The 12,076-nt window shown below is 65.3% G+C and overlaps 1 protein-coding gene across 4 annotated transcripts in view; it reads right to left on the bottom strand.

Moving 5' to 3' along the window:
* LOC101120607 (protein HIRA) overlaps positions 1-12,076 on the bottom strand; it is a 46,072-nt gene that overhangs the window by 19,005 nt on the left and 14,991 nt on the right. For 3 of the 4 annotated variants that reach the window (XM_027956915.3, XM_060400892.1, XM_042234884.2), the window contains 8 exons: positions 11,890-11,984; positions 7,089-7,184; positions 6,254-6,414; positions 5,056-5,223; positions 3,751-3,864; positions 2,189-2,259; positions 1,876-1,981; positions 162-392 (listed from right to left, as the gene is read on the bottom strand). In XM_027956915.3, the coding sequence (XP_027812716.2) occupies positions 162-392; positions 1,876-1,981; positions 2,189-2,259; positions 3,751-3,864; positions 5,056-5,223; positions 6,254-6,414; positions 7,089-7,184; positions 11,890-11,984 (1,042 nt within the window). Of the gene's footprint in view, positions 1-161; positions 393-1,875; positions 1,982-2,188; positions 2,260-3,750; positions 3,865-5,055; positions 5,224-6,253; positions 6,415-7,088; positions 7,185-11,667; positions 11,735-11,889; positions 11,985-12,076 lie in introns of those variants that run through there. The other variant, XM_042234885.2, reaches the window with a different exon arrangement.

Here is a 12,076-nt window from a genome sequence, read left to right on the forward strand (position 1 = left end):
ACCCCCCCCACCCGCACCCGCACCCCAGGGGAGCACGGCGCCCAAGGAAAGACAAGGAGCTGATAGTCTCCAGAGGGCAGGGCCCGAGGCCCACTGCCCTGGGTGCACCGCTCTGGAAAGGCTGTGGGCAGTGTCCTCGGAGCACCAGGCCCAGCCCTCACCTTCCGAATGTCCTCCAGGCTCTCCCCATTGACGACGCCAGCGACCGAGGGGGCGGAGCCTGTGTCCCTGGCCGCGGGTGCGGCGTCCCTGGCCGCGGGGCCCTTGTGGTCCAGCTGCTGCTGCCTGTGCTGGTACTGCAGCATCTCGGGGTTCTCGATGACAGCGGTGGACAGCTGGGCCTCGGTCATGATGGCCAGGCTCTTGCCGTAGGTGGCCTGGTGGATGCGGCTCTGGGGAAGGCCGATTGAGGGGTGTGACGCTGCCCACCCGTGGGCAAGTTGTGAGTAGCTCCCCACTCAGGGAAGACGGGGCCCCGGGCAGGGTCCCTGAGCCCTCCCGCGGCCTGCCTGCTGCTGACTACGTGTCAGGAGCGGCCCTGCACCCTACTCGGGCGCTTACAGCCTTCAAGGCGTCTACACCTGGGGATGCGAGTGAATGCCTGACCCTCTGGCAGGTCTGACGCAGAACAAATAGCAAGAAACTCTCGCTGAACTGAAATTGAGACCCTCGGGTTGTAACACGAGGCTCTTAAACCACTGCAAGGACCCAAAGGCTTCTTAGGAACCAGATCCCAGACCCAGAACCTCCTCCCACAGCCAGAGGAGCCCCGCGAGGCTGGAGGTCCCCACCTGAGAGCGAGGGAAGGCTTGGCGTGCGGGCCAGGGGAACCTTTCTCGTCACGAGCAGGGCCCGCCCACCTTCCCAGACCTCAGCAGTGCTGGGCCGCAAGCCACCCATGGGACTGGGACAGTGGCCTCAGCGCATGGGTGTGGCTGGGGGCACAAGCGGAAGGTACACGCTGGGTGTGCCAGCGCCCAGGACAGAGGCCGCGGGAGACCTGCCAGCAGGACGGACCCGGGCAGGGTGGCCTGGGGCCACGAGCCCCTCCCTGGGCCCTGGAGCCTCAGGATTCAGAGCTCAGCCTTAGCATGCCTCCAACGAAGGGGCCCTGCCCGCGCCCAGGCTGGTCACAGCTCTCAAGGGCAAAGGGAGGTCACCCGGAGATGCTGACCGGGGGAGGGAAGAGCTGGGTCGTGGACTCACTCGCCCCCCACGGGTCAGGACTATGGGTGCCAGGCCAGCCCAGGGCCCTGAGCCAGGCAGATCCCAACGCCCAAAGGGTGATGTCGTAGTGGGGTCCCCACAGAGGCCTCCGAGGGGCTCCCAGCAACACTGGGCCCCTAGAGAGGAGAGCTGGCGTGGACCTGCTCGAGGGAAGTGAGCTCCGAGCTGAGGCAGGGAAAGTTGCGCTGGCCCGCGCAGGGCCCCAAGGACGCGCCGGCACAAGTCCTGGGCAAACCACGCGCGCAAGAGGCCCGGCCCAGCCACAGGAGGCTCCCACTTCTGCCCGCAGACCTCAGGCTAACCAAGGAGGGACGTGCTCACGGGCTAGCAAGCTGGAGCAGCCCTGACTGGACGGGGTGGAGCGCATGGCCCTGGACCTGGCAGATGTGGGTGCCAGGAAGGGGGCCCTCCCTGTCCTGATGGCCGACCCAAGGCCGCATCTGCCCAGGACATGGGACAGACGGGTGCCTGGCAGCCCCTCCGCATTCCTGGGGCGGCTGTCGGCTCAAGGAAAGACGCCCAGGCCTGCTCGTGACAGAGACAGATTCTGGATGAACAGAGCCTCATCTGTGAGGGCGACAGGCTGGATGAGGCTGAGCCCAGGGGCGCTTCAGGAAGCGTGCAGGGCCCAGGCCACGGGGCTCCTACCTTCTCCTCCTCGCTCAGGGGGTCCCCCAGCTCGTCCTGGGAGAAGTCCAGAAACGCCACGGAGCCGTCCATGGAGCACACCAGGATGCCCAGCCCATCCAGGGTCCTAGGAGAGACGGCCGTCGGCAGCCAGGAGCAAGCCCATCCCGGAGGGCTCTAGGCCCTCCAGTTCTCCTAACGCGTACACTGGGGGTCTGTTCCGGCTGGGACCCCGGGCCCAGCCCCTCAGCCCTGATCACAACACGAGGCCTCAGGCTGTAGCTGGTGCCTCCCCCTCCGCCAGACCATGCCTCGAGCCGAGAGGCCAGCTTACCAGGAGATGTCCATGATGGATTTGTCGAACAGCTCGTGGATGACCACCAAAGGCCGTTTCAGGCACGTGAGCTGGAAGGCAAGTGAACGAGTGAAACCTCCCCGCTCACTTGGCTCAGAGCCACCACCAGACAAAGAGCCTCGGTCCAGCTGCGCTGACACACAGGGCCACCTCCAAGTCCGCTCAGCCCACCACCAAGACCCCAGCGGTGGGCCCCAGCCCGCCGGATACATACAGCCGGGCCAGGGAGACGGCTGCACACACACCACACCACCCACACCACACCACCAGCGACGCCCGGGGGTTCCGGAAGGCCTCTCGAGCAGGGATGGTGCCAGGGCCACAGGGGAGGAGGCGGCCAAGGCAGGTCCCAGGACAGCACAGCCTCAGGCAAGACCAGCCCCCTGGGCGTACCCAGGCTCTGCAGGAGCGGTGGTCATGCACCTCACGGGCTCACACTGCCCTGGACCAGGCCCAGGGTCGCTGCTACTAACCGCTTTCTTCTGTGTTGGGACACGCAGCGTACTCTCTTAAAGTCAGGCACTGGACTGCCCATGGAGAGCGTGACGCAGCACGTGTCACACACATCCCACGCAAGCCTGCGTCTGAGGCCGCGCTCCCACCTGACCTGCATGCTCACGCCCCAGGGCCCCCACGCGGCCGAGCACAGGCCCCCACATCTAGCAGGTCGGGCTCCCACACATGAGGCTGGCCCGCCTGCCCCAGGGCCCGGGAACCCACCTCGCGGGCAGGAGGCCCTGTGGCCAGCCCGGTCCTGAGGATGGGGCTGGACCCTGAGCCTGGAGCCCATGGGAACCTCGCCCTCTGAGTCCTCTCTCCAGAGAGACCCAGCCTGGCCCTCTGCCCACAGTCCCACCTGCAGGCCCTCGGAAGCGGGGGACCTGTCGACTTGAGCTCCGGCAGCGAGACTTTGCTCAGAGCACCAGGTCGATGGAGCTCAGGGAGTGCGCGGCTGGACCGCCCACGACGCACCCGGCCCAGATCTGGGGCAGGGTCGGGGATTGCTCTGCCATCAACTGTCCCAGATGCAGCCGGGGATAACCTCCAGTCCTGCAACTCCAGACCCACTGTCTACAGGGTCAGCCGTGAGGAGTAGACTACTGCTGACGCGGCGACAGCGGGACGGCGCAGACGATAACGCCCGGGCCACCGCATTTGTGTGACGCCCCAGACAGGAAGGCCCAGGCACACGGCAGACACTGCGGAGTGGCGCCAGGCTACACGGAAGCCACACGTGACCATCTGCACGCTGCAGGTGGCTGCCCCCGGGGGCTCCGTGCCGATGCACAGGGTCTCTTAAAGGAAAGGAAGGCCGGCGCCACGTGTCAACTGCAGCCTGGCTGCTGACGATGCTCCCTGCGCCTGGATCCAGGGTCTGCGGCAGCGGGCCAGCCTCTCCTGGCCAGGCCCTGCGCAGGGCAGAGCCCACTGCCTGCCACCAGAGTGGGGTCTCTCCTCTCCCTGCCGCCCCCCGCCCCCAGCCGCGAGCTCAGGGGTGCTCGCCCAGACGGACAGCCCCGCCCCACCCCCGGGGGCCTCACCCAGACGGACAGCGAGCGGTCCTTGCTGCCTACGGCACAGCAGCAGTACGGGCAGCTGGGCTTCGCGGAGCCGCCATTCTTCTGCTGCTTCTTGAAGATCTTAGGGTTGAATTTCTGAAGCCAAACGACAAAGGCGAATCAGTAACTAATCGGGCATCAGGCAGGCGCCCTGCAGTGACGGTCCCCAACCTTTCCGGCACCAGAGACCAGTCTGGCGGAAGATGGTCTTCCACAGACCGGGTCGGGTGGGGTGGCTCACGCTCCTGAGATTCTGCAGGAGGCAGAGGGCAGGTGGGGTGCGTGGAAGGGGGGCAGCTGTGAACAGATGGTGACGCTTTGCTCGCTCACGGTCCCCTTTCTAACCTGCCACACGGTGGTCCTCAGGGGCTGGGGATGCCTGCCCTACACCAAATTTGAGACGCACACAGGTGGCCCAGCGGGGTCTCGTCCCAGAGGCAGGCAGATGGCCGGTGTGGGGAGACGGGAGAGCTGCATTAGAGGCGTGGGCCCTGGGCCTGGAGGCTGGGAGGCTTTGGGGCGAGTGTCCCGCGGAAGCACCGGGCCAGCCACGTGGCGAGCCCTGCAAAGGAGCCAACCCCCGAGCCCCCAGCTCTAACAGAATCCCCCCGAAGCCGGGGTCACCAACACAGCTGCTCTTAGCTGTTTAAGACACAGAGTTCAGGCCAGAACATCTAACGTTCATCACCAAGCGCGGGAAGGACGAGCCTGTCTGATGGACACAGGCCTGAGAGCAGGCTTCTGGACGACTCCCTGCCCCGTCAGCCTCAGACGCCCTCTGCTTCCTTTGCTCGTGGCCCACAGCTGACCAAGTCAGGCTCACACAGGCTGCTCCACAGCCTGCCTCAGGCCTGTGAGGACGCTCCCCACGAGTCTGATCGCCACCACCAGGCGGGTCAGCTGACTCACAGCGCGGTCTTGGCGCCACGCCGGCCGCGGATGGGTCTCAGGGAGACTGGGGAGTGGGCCACTTGTCGGGGCTGCCAGCCTGAGTGCCCTCGGGCAGGCCCACACACGCGCAAGGGCCAGGCTGGGCGCACGGTAGTCCTAACAAAGCCTGACCCAGTGACACTCATCATCATGTCCGTCTGCCGTGAGACACACGGGGCGTGCCCTGTGATTAGTTTAGAGGAAAGAAGAACCGGACGACAACGTGTGCTGGCCCTCGGAGGCTGCCGCCTCAGCCCCACCCGTGGCCTGAGCCCGGGGAGCACGGCCTGGCCCCAGCTGCGAGGGTCCCGCTCGGGCGGCACTGTCGGCCGCCAGCCAGAGGCGCAGCAGACTCACCACGACGGTCACGGCTTTCCGATGCCCCACGAAGTCCATGTTGGTCTTCCAGCCTTCCCGCTCGATGATCTGGGCGGTGGGGCCGGAGTTGTTCATGGCGTGGGCGGACACCAGGTAGTGCCCGTCCGGAGACCAGCTGAGCCGCAGCACGTGGGTCGTCCCTCCACACTGCAAGGAGCACCTGTGCTTGAGTGGAGCCCAAGGCCAATGCCGAGACCAAAATCCGCCCCAGGACTCAGGCTGAGCGGCGCCGCGCGGCTCTGCTGCGCCCTACTGCTCAGCGCACAGGCTGAGGGCCGGCCAGACGGCACCTGTCCACTGCTTCTGACCACAGACCCTCCTCCGCCCAGCACCGGGGAGCCCACGGGGGTCTGCAGAGCAGGTGCTGTGGCCGCCGCGGAGCCCTGCTGACCCTCGGGGGTCTGGCTGCGAGCCTGTCCTGGCACGGCAGCAGGGACCACGAGGGTCCAGCTGCTCTCCTGAGCCCTCTCCTCCCTGCAGCCTGGAGGTGCCACCAGCCCAGGAGAGGTTGGCGACGTCCGCACAAACTGCCAAGGGCACAGCAGAGAGGCCCTGCTTCCCGACCCAGGCAGCCCTGGCACCAGGCCTCTTGCAGGGTGAGGTGATGCTGCTATAAGAGCAGCTGCTGAAGCTTAGGGTCAGCCCTGGGCAGCCCGAAGGCCGAGGCGGCTAGGACCCAGGCTATGCAGGCGTGGAGGAAGGCCCACCAGGCAGAGCCCAAGAGCAGGGTGGGGACACCCCTGCACCAGGACGGCCGGACACAGGAGCGTGCACACGCGGAGGAGCCGGGGGAGTGTCTCCCAGACCACGGCGACCCCCCACTCCGGCCCCGCGTGAAGGCAGGACTCCAACGAGGCAAGGGAGAGCAGCACGCGAGCCACTGCAGTCGCCCATGTGGACGCTGCGCACGGCCGCCAAGGCCCCGCAGAGGCCGCCCGCCCCCAGGGCAGCGGTCGGCAACCGCACGTGCCTGCCCGGCGCGGCCTCCACCCTGCCTGGGGGCAGCGTGCTGCTCTCGCTTCAGCGCCAAGCCGCACAGGCCTCGCCACTGCAGGCGGCTGTTTCACAGCTCCCGGGAAGGGAACAGCTCTGCGCTCCCCCAGGGCTGGGCTCCGCAGCTCGGCCCCGCGCCAGAGGCAGTGCGGGGGCGGGTGGGCGGGGGGCTGTGGGCCCTCACCTCGTCGAAAGGCTTGGTGATGCTGGTCTCCAGCTGCCAGTCCAGCGTCCTCCAGACCTTCAGGCTGCGGTCGTCAGCTTGAGAAGCAATGTATTTACCGACAGGATCCCAGGTCAGGCCCTTCACCAGGCCAGAATGGCCTCTCAGAGTGGCTAGGATTTCTGTAGCACAAATAAGAAGCGTTGGAAAGACTTCACCAGGGGAAAACTCTGTCTAGAAACACAGGCAGGGGGCCGGCCAGCCAAGAGAGGGGGCCTCAGGAGCCGTCCCGGCCAGCCCCCAGCCCCGGCCGAGCCCCTTGTCCTGCTGGGAGCGCAGCCCTGCGGCTAGGCTCCCTTCTGGACAGGAGGCCATCCGCCAGAGCCGCCCTGACCGCACGGGGGCAGGCCCTGCGCCGTGGGGTCCCTGCTCGTCCTCAATGAGGACGAGGGTATGTAGGACGGGACCCGCCCCGACAGGGCAGGAACAGGAAGCACCTCGTGGGCTGGAAACGCAGGGCTGGCCGGGCTCTGCTGTTGGGAGGGAGTCCAGCCTGTCAGCAGGGACACCAGCTTTCTGCAGAGGGAACCTCTGCGCCTGCTCATGCCCAAGGGCGTCGCAGAGAGACCAGGGGGCAGAGGCTGACCCCACGGGGAGGGCGTACTAGCCGGCACGCAGCCGCACGGCGGCTTGGCTACTGCTATCTCTAGAGCCAACTTTCAAACCTTAAACACGCTCGACGGAGACCTGGATTACTGGCAAGACCCTGAGAGGCCGGCCGAGGGGACCCAGACCACCCGCTGCAGCCACCACCAGGGGCGCCGTGGCCAGACTGCGGGGCAGAGGCGGCGCAGACCTGGGAACTTCACGGCGTTCCAGATGACCACAGTGTTGTCCACGCTGCACGAGGCCAGCCAGGCGTCATGGGGGGACCACGCAACGTCCATCACATCTGGAAGACAAGGGCGGGCGGTCAGTCTCTCACCGTGGCGTGGGTGCACACACACAGCTCCACCCAGCCCGGCAGCGGGTTGATCAGCCAGCGGCCCCGGGCTTCTCACAGCTGGGCAGACTTGATCCGGGACCACCATCGCTAGACTGTCCAAACCACCCTGAAGCACTTCCCACTCAGGCCCTGCAACTGGGCAGGAGGCCTGGAGCGCCCAGCGGCCCCGCCCATCCTCAGACGGAGTGCGGCAGCCCCAGCCGAGGGCGCTCTGGTTCCTCCAAGCGCAGCACCTGGCTGGGCACGGGGTGTACGGAGGAACGGCTGGGGGCGAAGACAGAAAGAGCCGCCACTCAAGAGCCGTCGGGCCCTCTCCTCCAGGCCGTGAGCTCCTCGGGGGCAGCACAAGCTCTCCTGCTGCCCCACTCTGCGTTGCGGGCGCGGGCCGGGAGCAGGCTCTGGCACCCACGGCACTCTGCACACCCCGCATGTGGGGCGCTTGTGGGCGGGGGCTCCTCACGTGCTGTGAGCACGCTGATTCAAACCTCCTTTTTAGCTTCAGGATGGCTCCCTTCTAGCCTGCTGAGTCTATCTTTGCTTACTTGGCACGGCAAGACTGCCTGTCATTCTGACAATGTCTGCGGCTTCCCCTGGTGCCCCCGTGTGCTGGGAGGAGGCTGTGGGGGGGGGGGGCGGTCTAAGGTGAAGGCAGGTCTGTAGCAGGCGGCACAGGAACCTCTGGGGCCTGGGTGGGTGCTGGGGCCTCCACGCGCACCCCAAACCCCTGTGCTTCCAAGGCCTAGAGCAGAGGCCTGCTCAGGTAGGACTCCAGAAGGGAGGTGAGTTTCTTAGCAATTTCCTGAACTGTGGATAACACAGACATCAGCCGCCAATTCCATCAGTTTTCCTTCCTGTAGGAGGTTATTGTCATCAAGTCTGTTATTCTCCCTTGTGGTACTTTTAAAAATTATTACTTCTTTTATATTTTATCTTGTTTGGTTAACTGTGAACAAACATCCGTTCTGCTGGTGGTCTGGGGGGGCGAGCGCTCCTTCCATCTCCTCTGCCGTGCGCCTCTCGTGGCTGGAGCACGCCACGCGGTCTGCAGCTGACCTCACGCGGCCTCCTTGGCCCCGCCAGCTGCTGCGTGGCTGCTGACCCATCACCTCTGGACGACGCTTTCCTCCGGTTCCGGGGCCTTGGCGCTGCCTTGAACTCACAGCCCTGCGTTCTCAGGAGCCCGCGGCCTCCTCGACGTCCATCCCGCTGTGTGAGCTTCCCCCACGTCCCGACTCGCCCTACCAGAGGCCCTCTAGAGCCACCGCCGAGTCTGTGGTCAATATCCACAAGGGACACAACCTCCCCACACGCCAGTTCGGAGCACCTGCCTTCAGACCAAGCCCCTGAGTCCCCACTGCTGTCGCGCTCACCAACTCCCCAGCGTCATTCCATCCTGCCGTCCCCAGAGGACGGCGTCTCTAACAGCCTTAGAGTCTTCCACCTGCACCAACGATCTTGGCTTCCTGGCCTCAGCCACTGTCCCCAGGCCACGCCCAGGAGTCCTCCCTGGCCTCACCCCACCGCTCCCCCAGACGCTCCGATGGCTCTTCCCGCCGTGACGGCCTGGCCCACCCCTGCCCGTGCCGGCGCTCGCCCAGTCTCTGCAGGAGACCAGCCAGGCTCCACCCAGCTTCAGGCCCAGATCTCTCTTAAGCCCCGCCAAGTGGGCCTGAACCGGACCACACCTGCAGGAACCACGCCCACCAGCGCCCCAGCCTCCACGTGCTGCCCTGCGGCCGATGTGACCCCTGGTGCCCAGGCAGCTGGGGAGCGGGGGCGGGGGGCTCACCCTGAAGCTCTCAGCATCTTCACTTCCCCCCTCCCACTACTCAGCCGCACCCCGGGCCCCGGCCCTGCCTGTTAGCCCCTGCACTGGGGCCCCCAACCAGCTCACAGGTCTGCCCCCACCCCCGACCTCCGCTCTGCTCCCTGGATCTGCCCGACCACCCGCCCCGAGTTCACCGCCATGACCCCCGCAGCCCGACAGGCCCTCACCCAGATGCCGCCGTGGGTCCCCCCGCCCCACAGCCCAGGGCCCCGCGCTGCTCCGCCTCACTCAGCCGAGTGCCCGGCCCCAGGCCCACGGCCACACCCTGGGCGGCTGCCCTGCGGGCCCCTCGGCCTGGTCGGGCCACGTGCCCGTCCCCTCCCTGCCCTCCGCTCTCCCCGCTGGACACCACCTTCTAGGCCTTCCTCGGGAGCCTGAGTGAGCCCACACGGCGCGCTCTGCCACCGGGCACTCCAGCCGCCCCTCTGGCCGCCGCCGCCCTTCCGCTATTGCTGGAGAAAGCCAAGGCCTTCCGGCGTGAGGCCGATGAGCGGCTTGCTTCCGTTAGTCTGGAGTGCCTTCCGATGCTCCACGAGCCCTCGGAGGTTCACCCCTCACGTCGCCTCGCTTTGCATTGTTTTCTAGTTTCCCCACTCTCTCTCTTTTTTTGGTGCACCACGCAGCTTGAGGTGGCTGGATGGCATCACCGACTCGATGGACAGGAGTTTGAGTGAACTCTGCAAGCTGGTGACGGACAGGGAGGCCTGGCGTGCTGCAGTCCATGGGGTCGCAGAGTCGGACCCGACTGAGCGACTGAGCTGACCCAGCTGGCGGGTTCTGTCCCCAGACCAGGGACAGAGCTCGGCACGCAGCAGGCAGAGGGCTGCGTGCTCCCTGCTGGACCCCCAGGGCACCCCGGCGCACCCCCTGACTCTAACTGCAGTGCAGAGATCCCACAGGAGTGACGTGGGGACACCACCCACGCCCGTCTCTCCAAACCAATGGGGCGAGGCTCCACTGCAGCCTCTGTTTCCCACGCCCGTCTCCTCTCCAAACCAACAGGACAGGGCTCAACTGTGGCCTCCGTTTGCCTTTGCTCCCAAAGACCCAGGGAAGACCTTATCACAGTAAGGGAACAGTTATCTATGGCAATTTGGAAAAGAAAGAAGACTTTTATTAGGAATTGATGCCGAATAACCTAACAGTCATTTCAGAATGCCCTAGGCTAACCCTGGCTTTGCTTACCTCACTTCCTAGTATGTTAACACATGTGAGCAGAGCCCCACGACACAAAATGCTTCTGTTATAAACCACCCTTAGCGAGAACGAATCGCTGCTGTCAAATGCTGTTAAATTCACAAGTATTCTGGTGTTACTGATTTTTCCAGCTTTTTCATATTTGTTGGAAAGGCAGGGTTGTAGCTTCCTTTGAAGAATAAGTATTTCTACGTTTCAGAATAATTCTTAATAGTCAAAAACCATGCCTCAACAGATAAAGTGGGCTCAGGAGCCATTTCTGAAGGTGACTCCCAGCCTCCCCAATGGTTACCATTTGCTCAGGGTTTCCTGACCCTGTGGCATCAACTGTGGAAACCAGAACTTTCTAGCAAACCCTGTTTCTTCCTGTGTTGTGTCTTCAGCTCCACACTACACATCACACTGCGTTCTGGCGGCGCCCACCGCGGTGAGACGCGTTCCTCAGACCTTCCACTCATATCAGGGCGTCTCTCCCGACCCTGGTCACACACACCCAGCACGCGGTTTCACATGCTGCTTTTCAAGACCCAGCGCTTTCTCCCCATCTGCCTCTGCTTTCTCATGGATCCTTTTTCTTAGATGTTTTACTCACACCTGCCGCCGGAGGTGCCCCCACTGAAGGTGAGCAGCTCTGCCTGCCTGTGAGGAGCCCTGGGCGGTGGGCTAGACGCAGTTATCAGGTGAGGGCCCACGGAAGTCCTCTCTGAGCCCCCCACCTGGGTAGCCTCACGGGCAACTTGCTGGGTTCCAGAGACGTAGCTGACTCCGTCAGGGTGACCCAGTGGCCCTCCCTCAGCCCCTGCTCACCCTTCCAGCACCGTCTGCAGCATGGCCCCCCGACCCCCCTCCAGCTGCAGGCTCCTCCCCAAGGGCTCGGGACTCCCCCCACTGCTGGCTCTGCAGGCACGCAAGGGGCCCGCTCCCCCGCTGCTCGGCCTTGGAAGCTCCCTAGTCCGTCTCCTCTTAATGTGCGCAGGCCCTGCTGGGCCCTGGCTGTTTCCACCTGAGCCCGAGTCCACCTCCTCTGCCACAGCGTGGCTGGAGGGTCCCTCTCAGGCCCCAGGGCTGTAAGGGCCCCCATCAGCAGGGCCACGAGCCCTCTAGGACTGGCCCTGTACATGCGGCCGGCACCCCCAGATGCAGCGGGTGAGAGGCGGCCAGCTCACTGCCGGCCCCCAGCCCCCTGGCACGCCTGCCCAGCCCTTCCCGGCCAGACTGCAGGCTTTCGGAGGAAGACTGAACTGCCCTGACTCTGGGGTCCCTGGCCTCTGACCGAGTGCTGTCCACCTCAGTCCAGACCTGAAAGAGCCCACTGAAGACACTCTAAACACACTCAAAGTCAAGCAAGGAGCTTCCAGTGGGCCCCGTGGGCGGGTTTCTGCGGAATAAAGAAAGTGCGCTTACGGACTTAGCGATCCACTGATGAGGCAGTGACTCAGTTCCCAGGATAAACAGCGGGACGTGGGGAGTTCTACATTAAAGATATAAACACACAGCCCATGAGGGCAGGAGTGGGCACACTGACGCCGCCGGAGCGGGCGGGGGTCGGGGCGGCCAGACGCAGGGCTGCGCCGGGGCCCCGCGCTCCACGGGCCGCTGCGGCGCCCCCCCGGGCAGCCCACTCACCGCCTGAGTGACTCCGCAGGATGGAGACGCATCGCCACTGCTCCACGTTGGCAAGCTTGCCACCGGAGCCGAACACGGTGCTGGGCCCGATGTACCTGTGCGAGAGAGGAGTCAGCGGGGGCCGGGCGGGTGCCACGGAGACAGACAGACAGACAGCGGCCGGCTGCATGGCACGGGCTGGGTGGGC

Source organism: Ovis aries, chromosome 17 (assembly GCF_016772045.2).
Source record: "Ovis aries strain OAR_USU_Benz2616 breed Rambouillet chromosome 17, ARS-UI_Ramb_v3.0, whole genome shotgun sequence".
Lineage (NCBI taxonomy): Eukaryota > Metazoa > Chordata > Mammalia > Artiodactyla > Bovidae > Ovis > Ovis aries.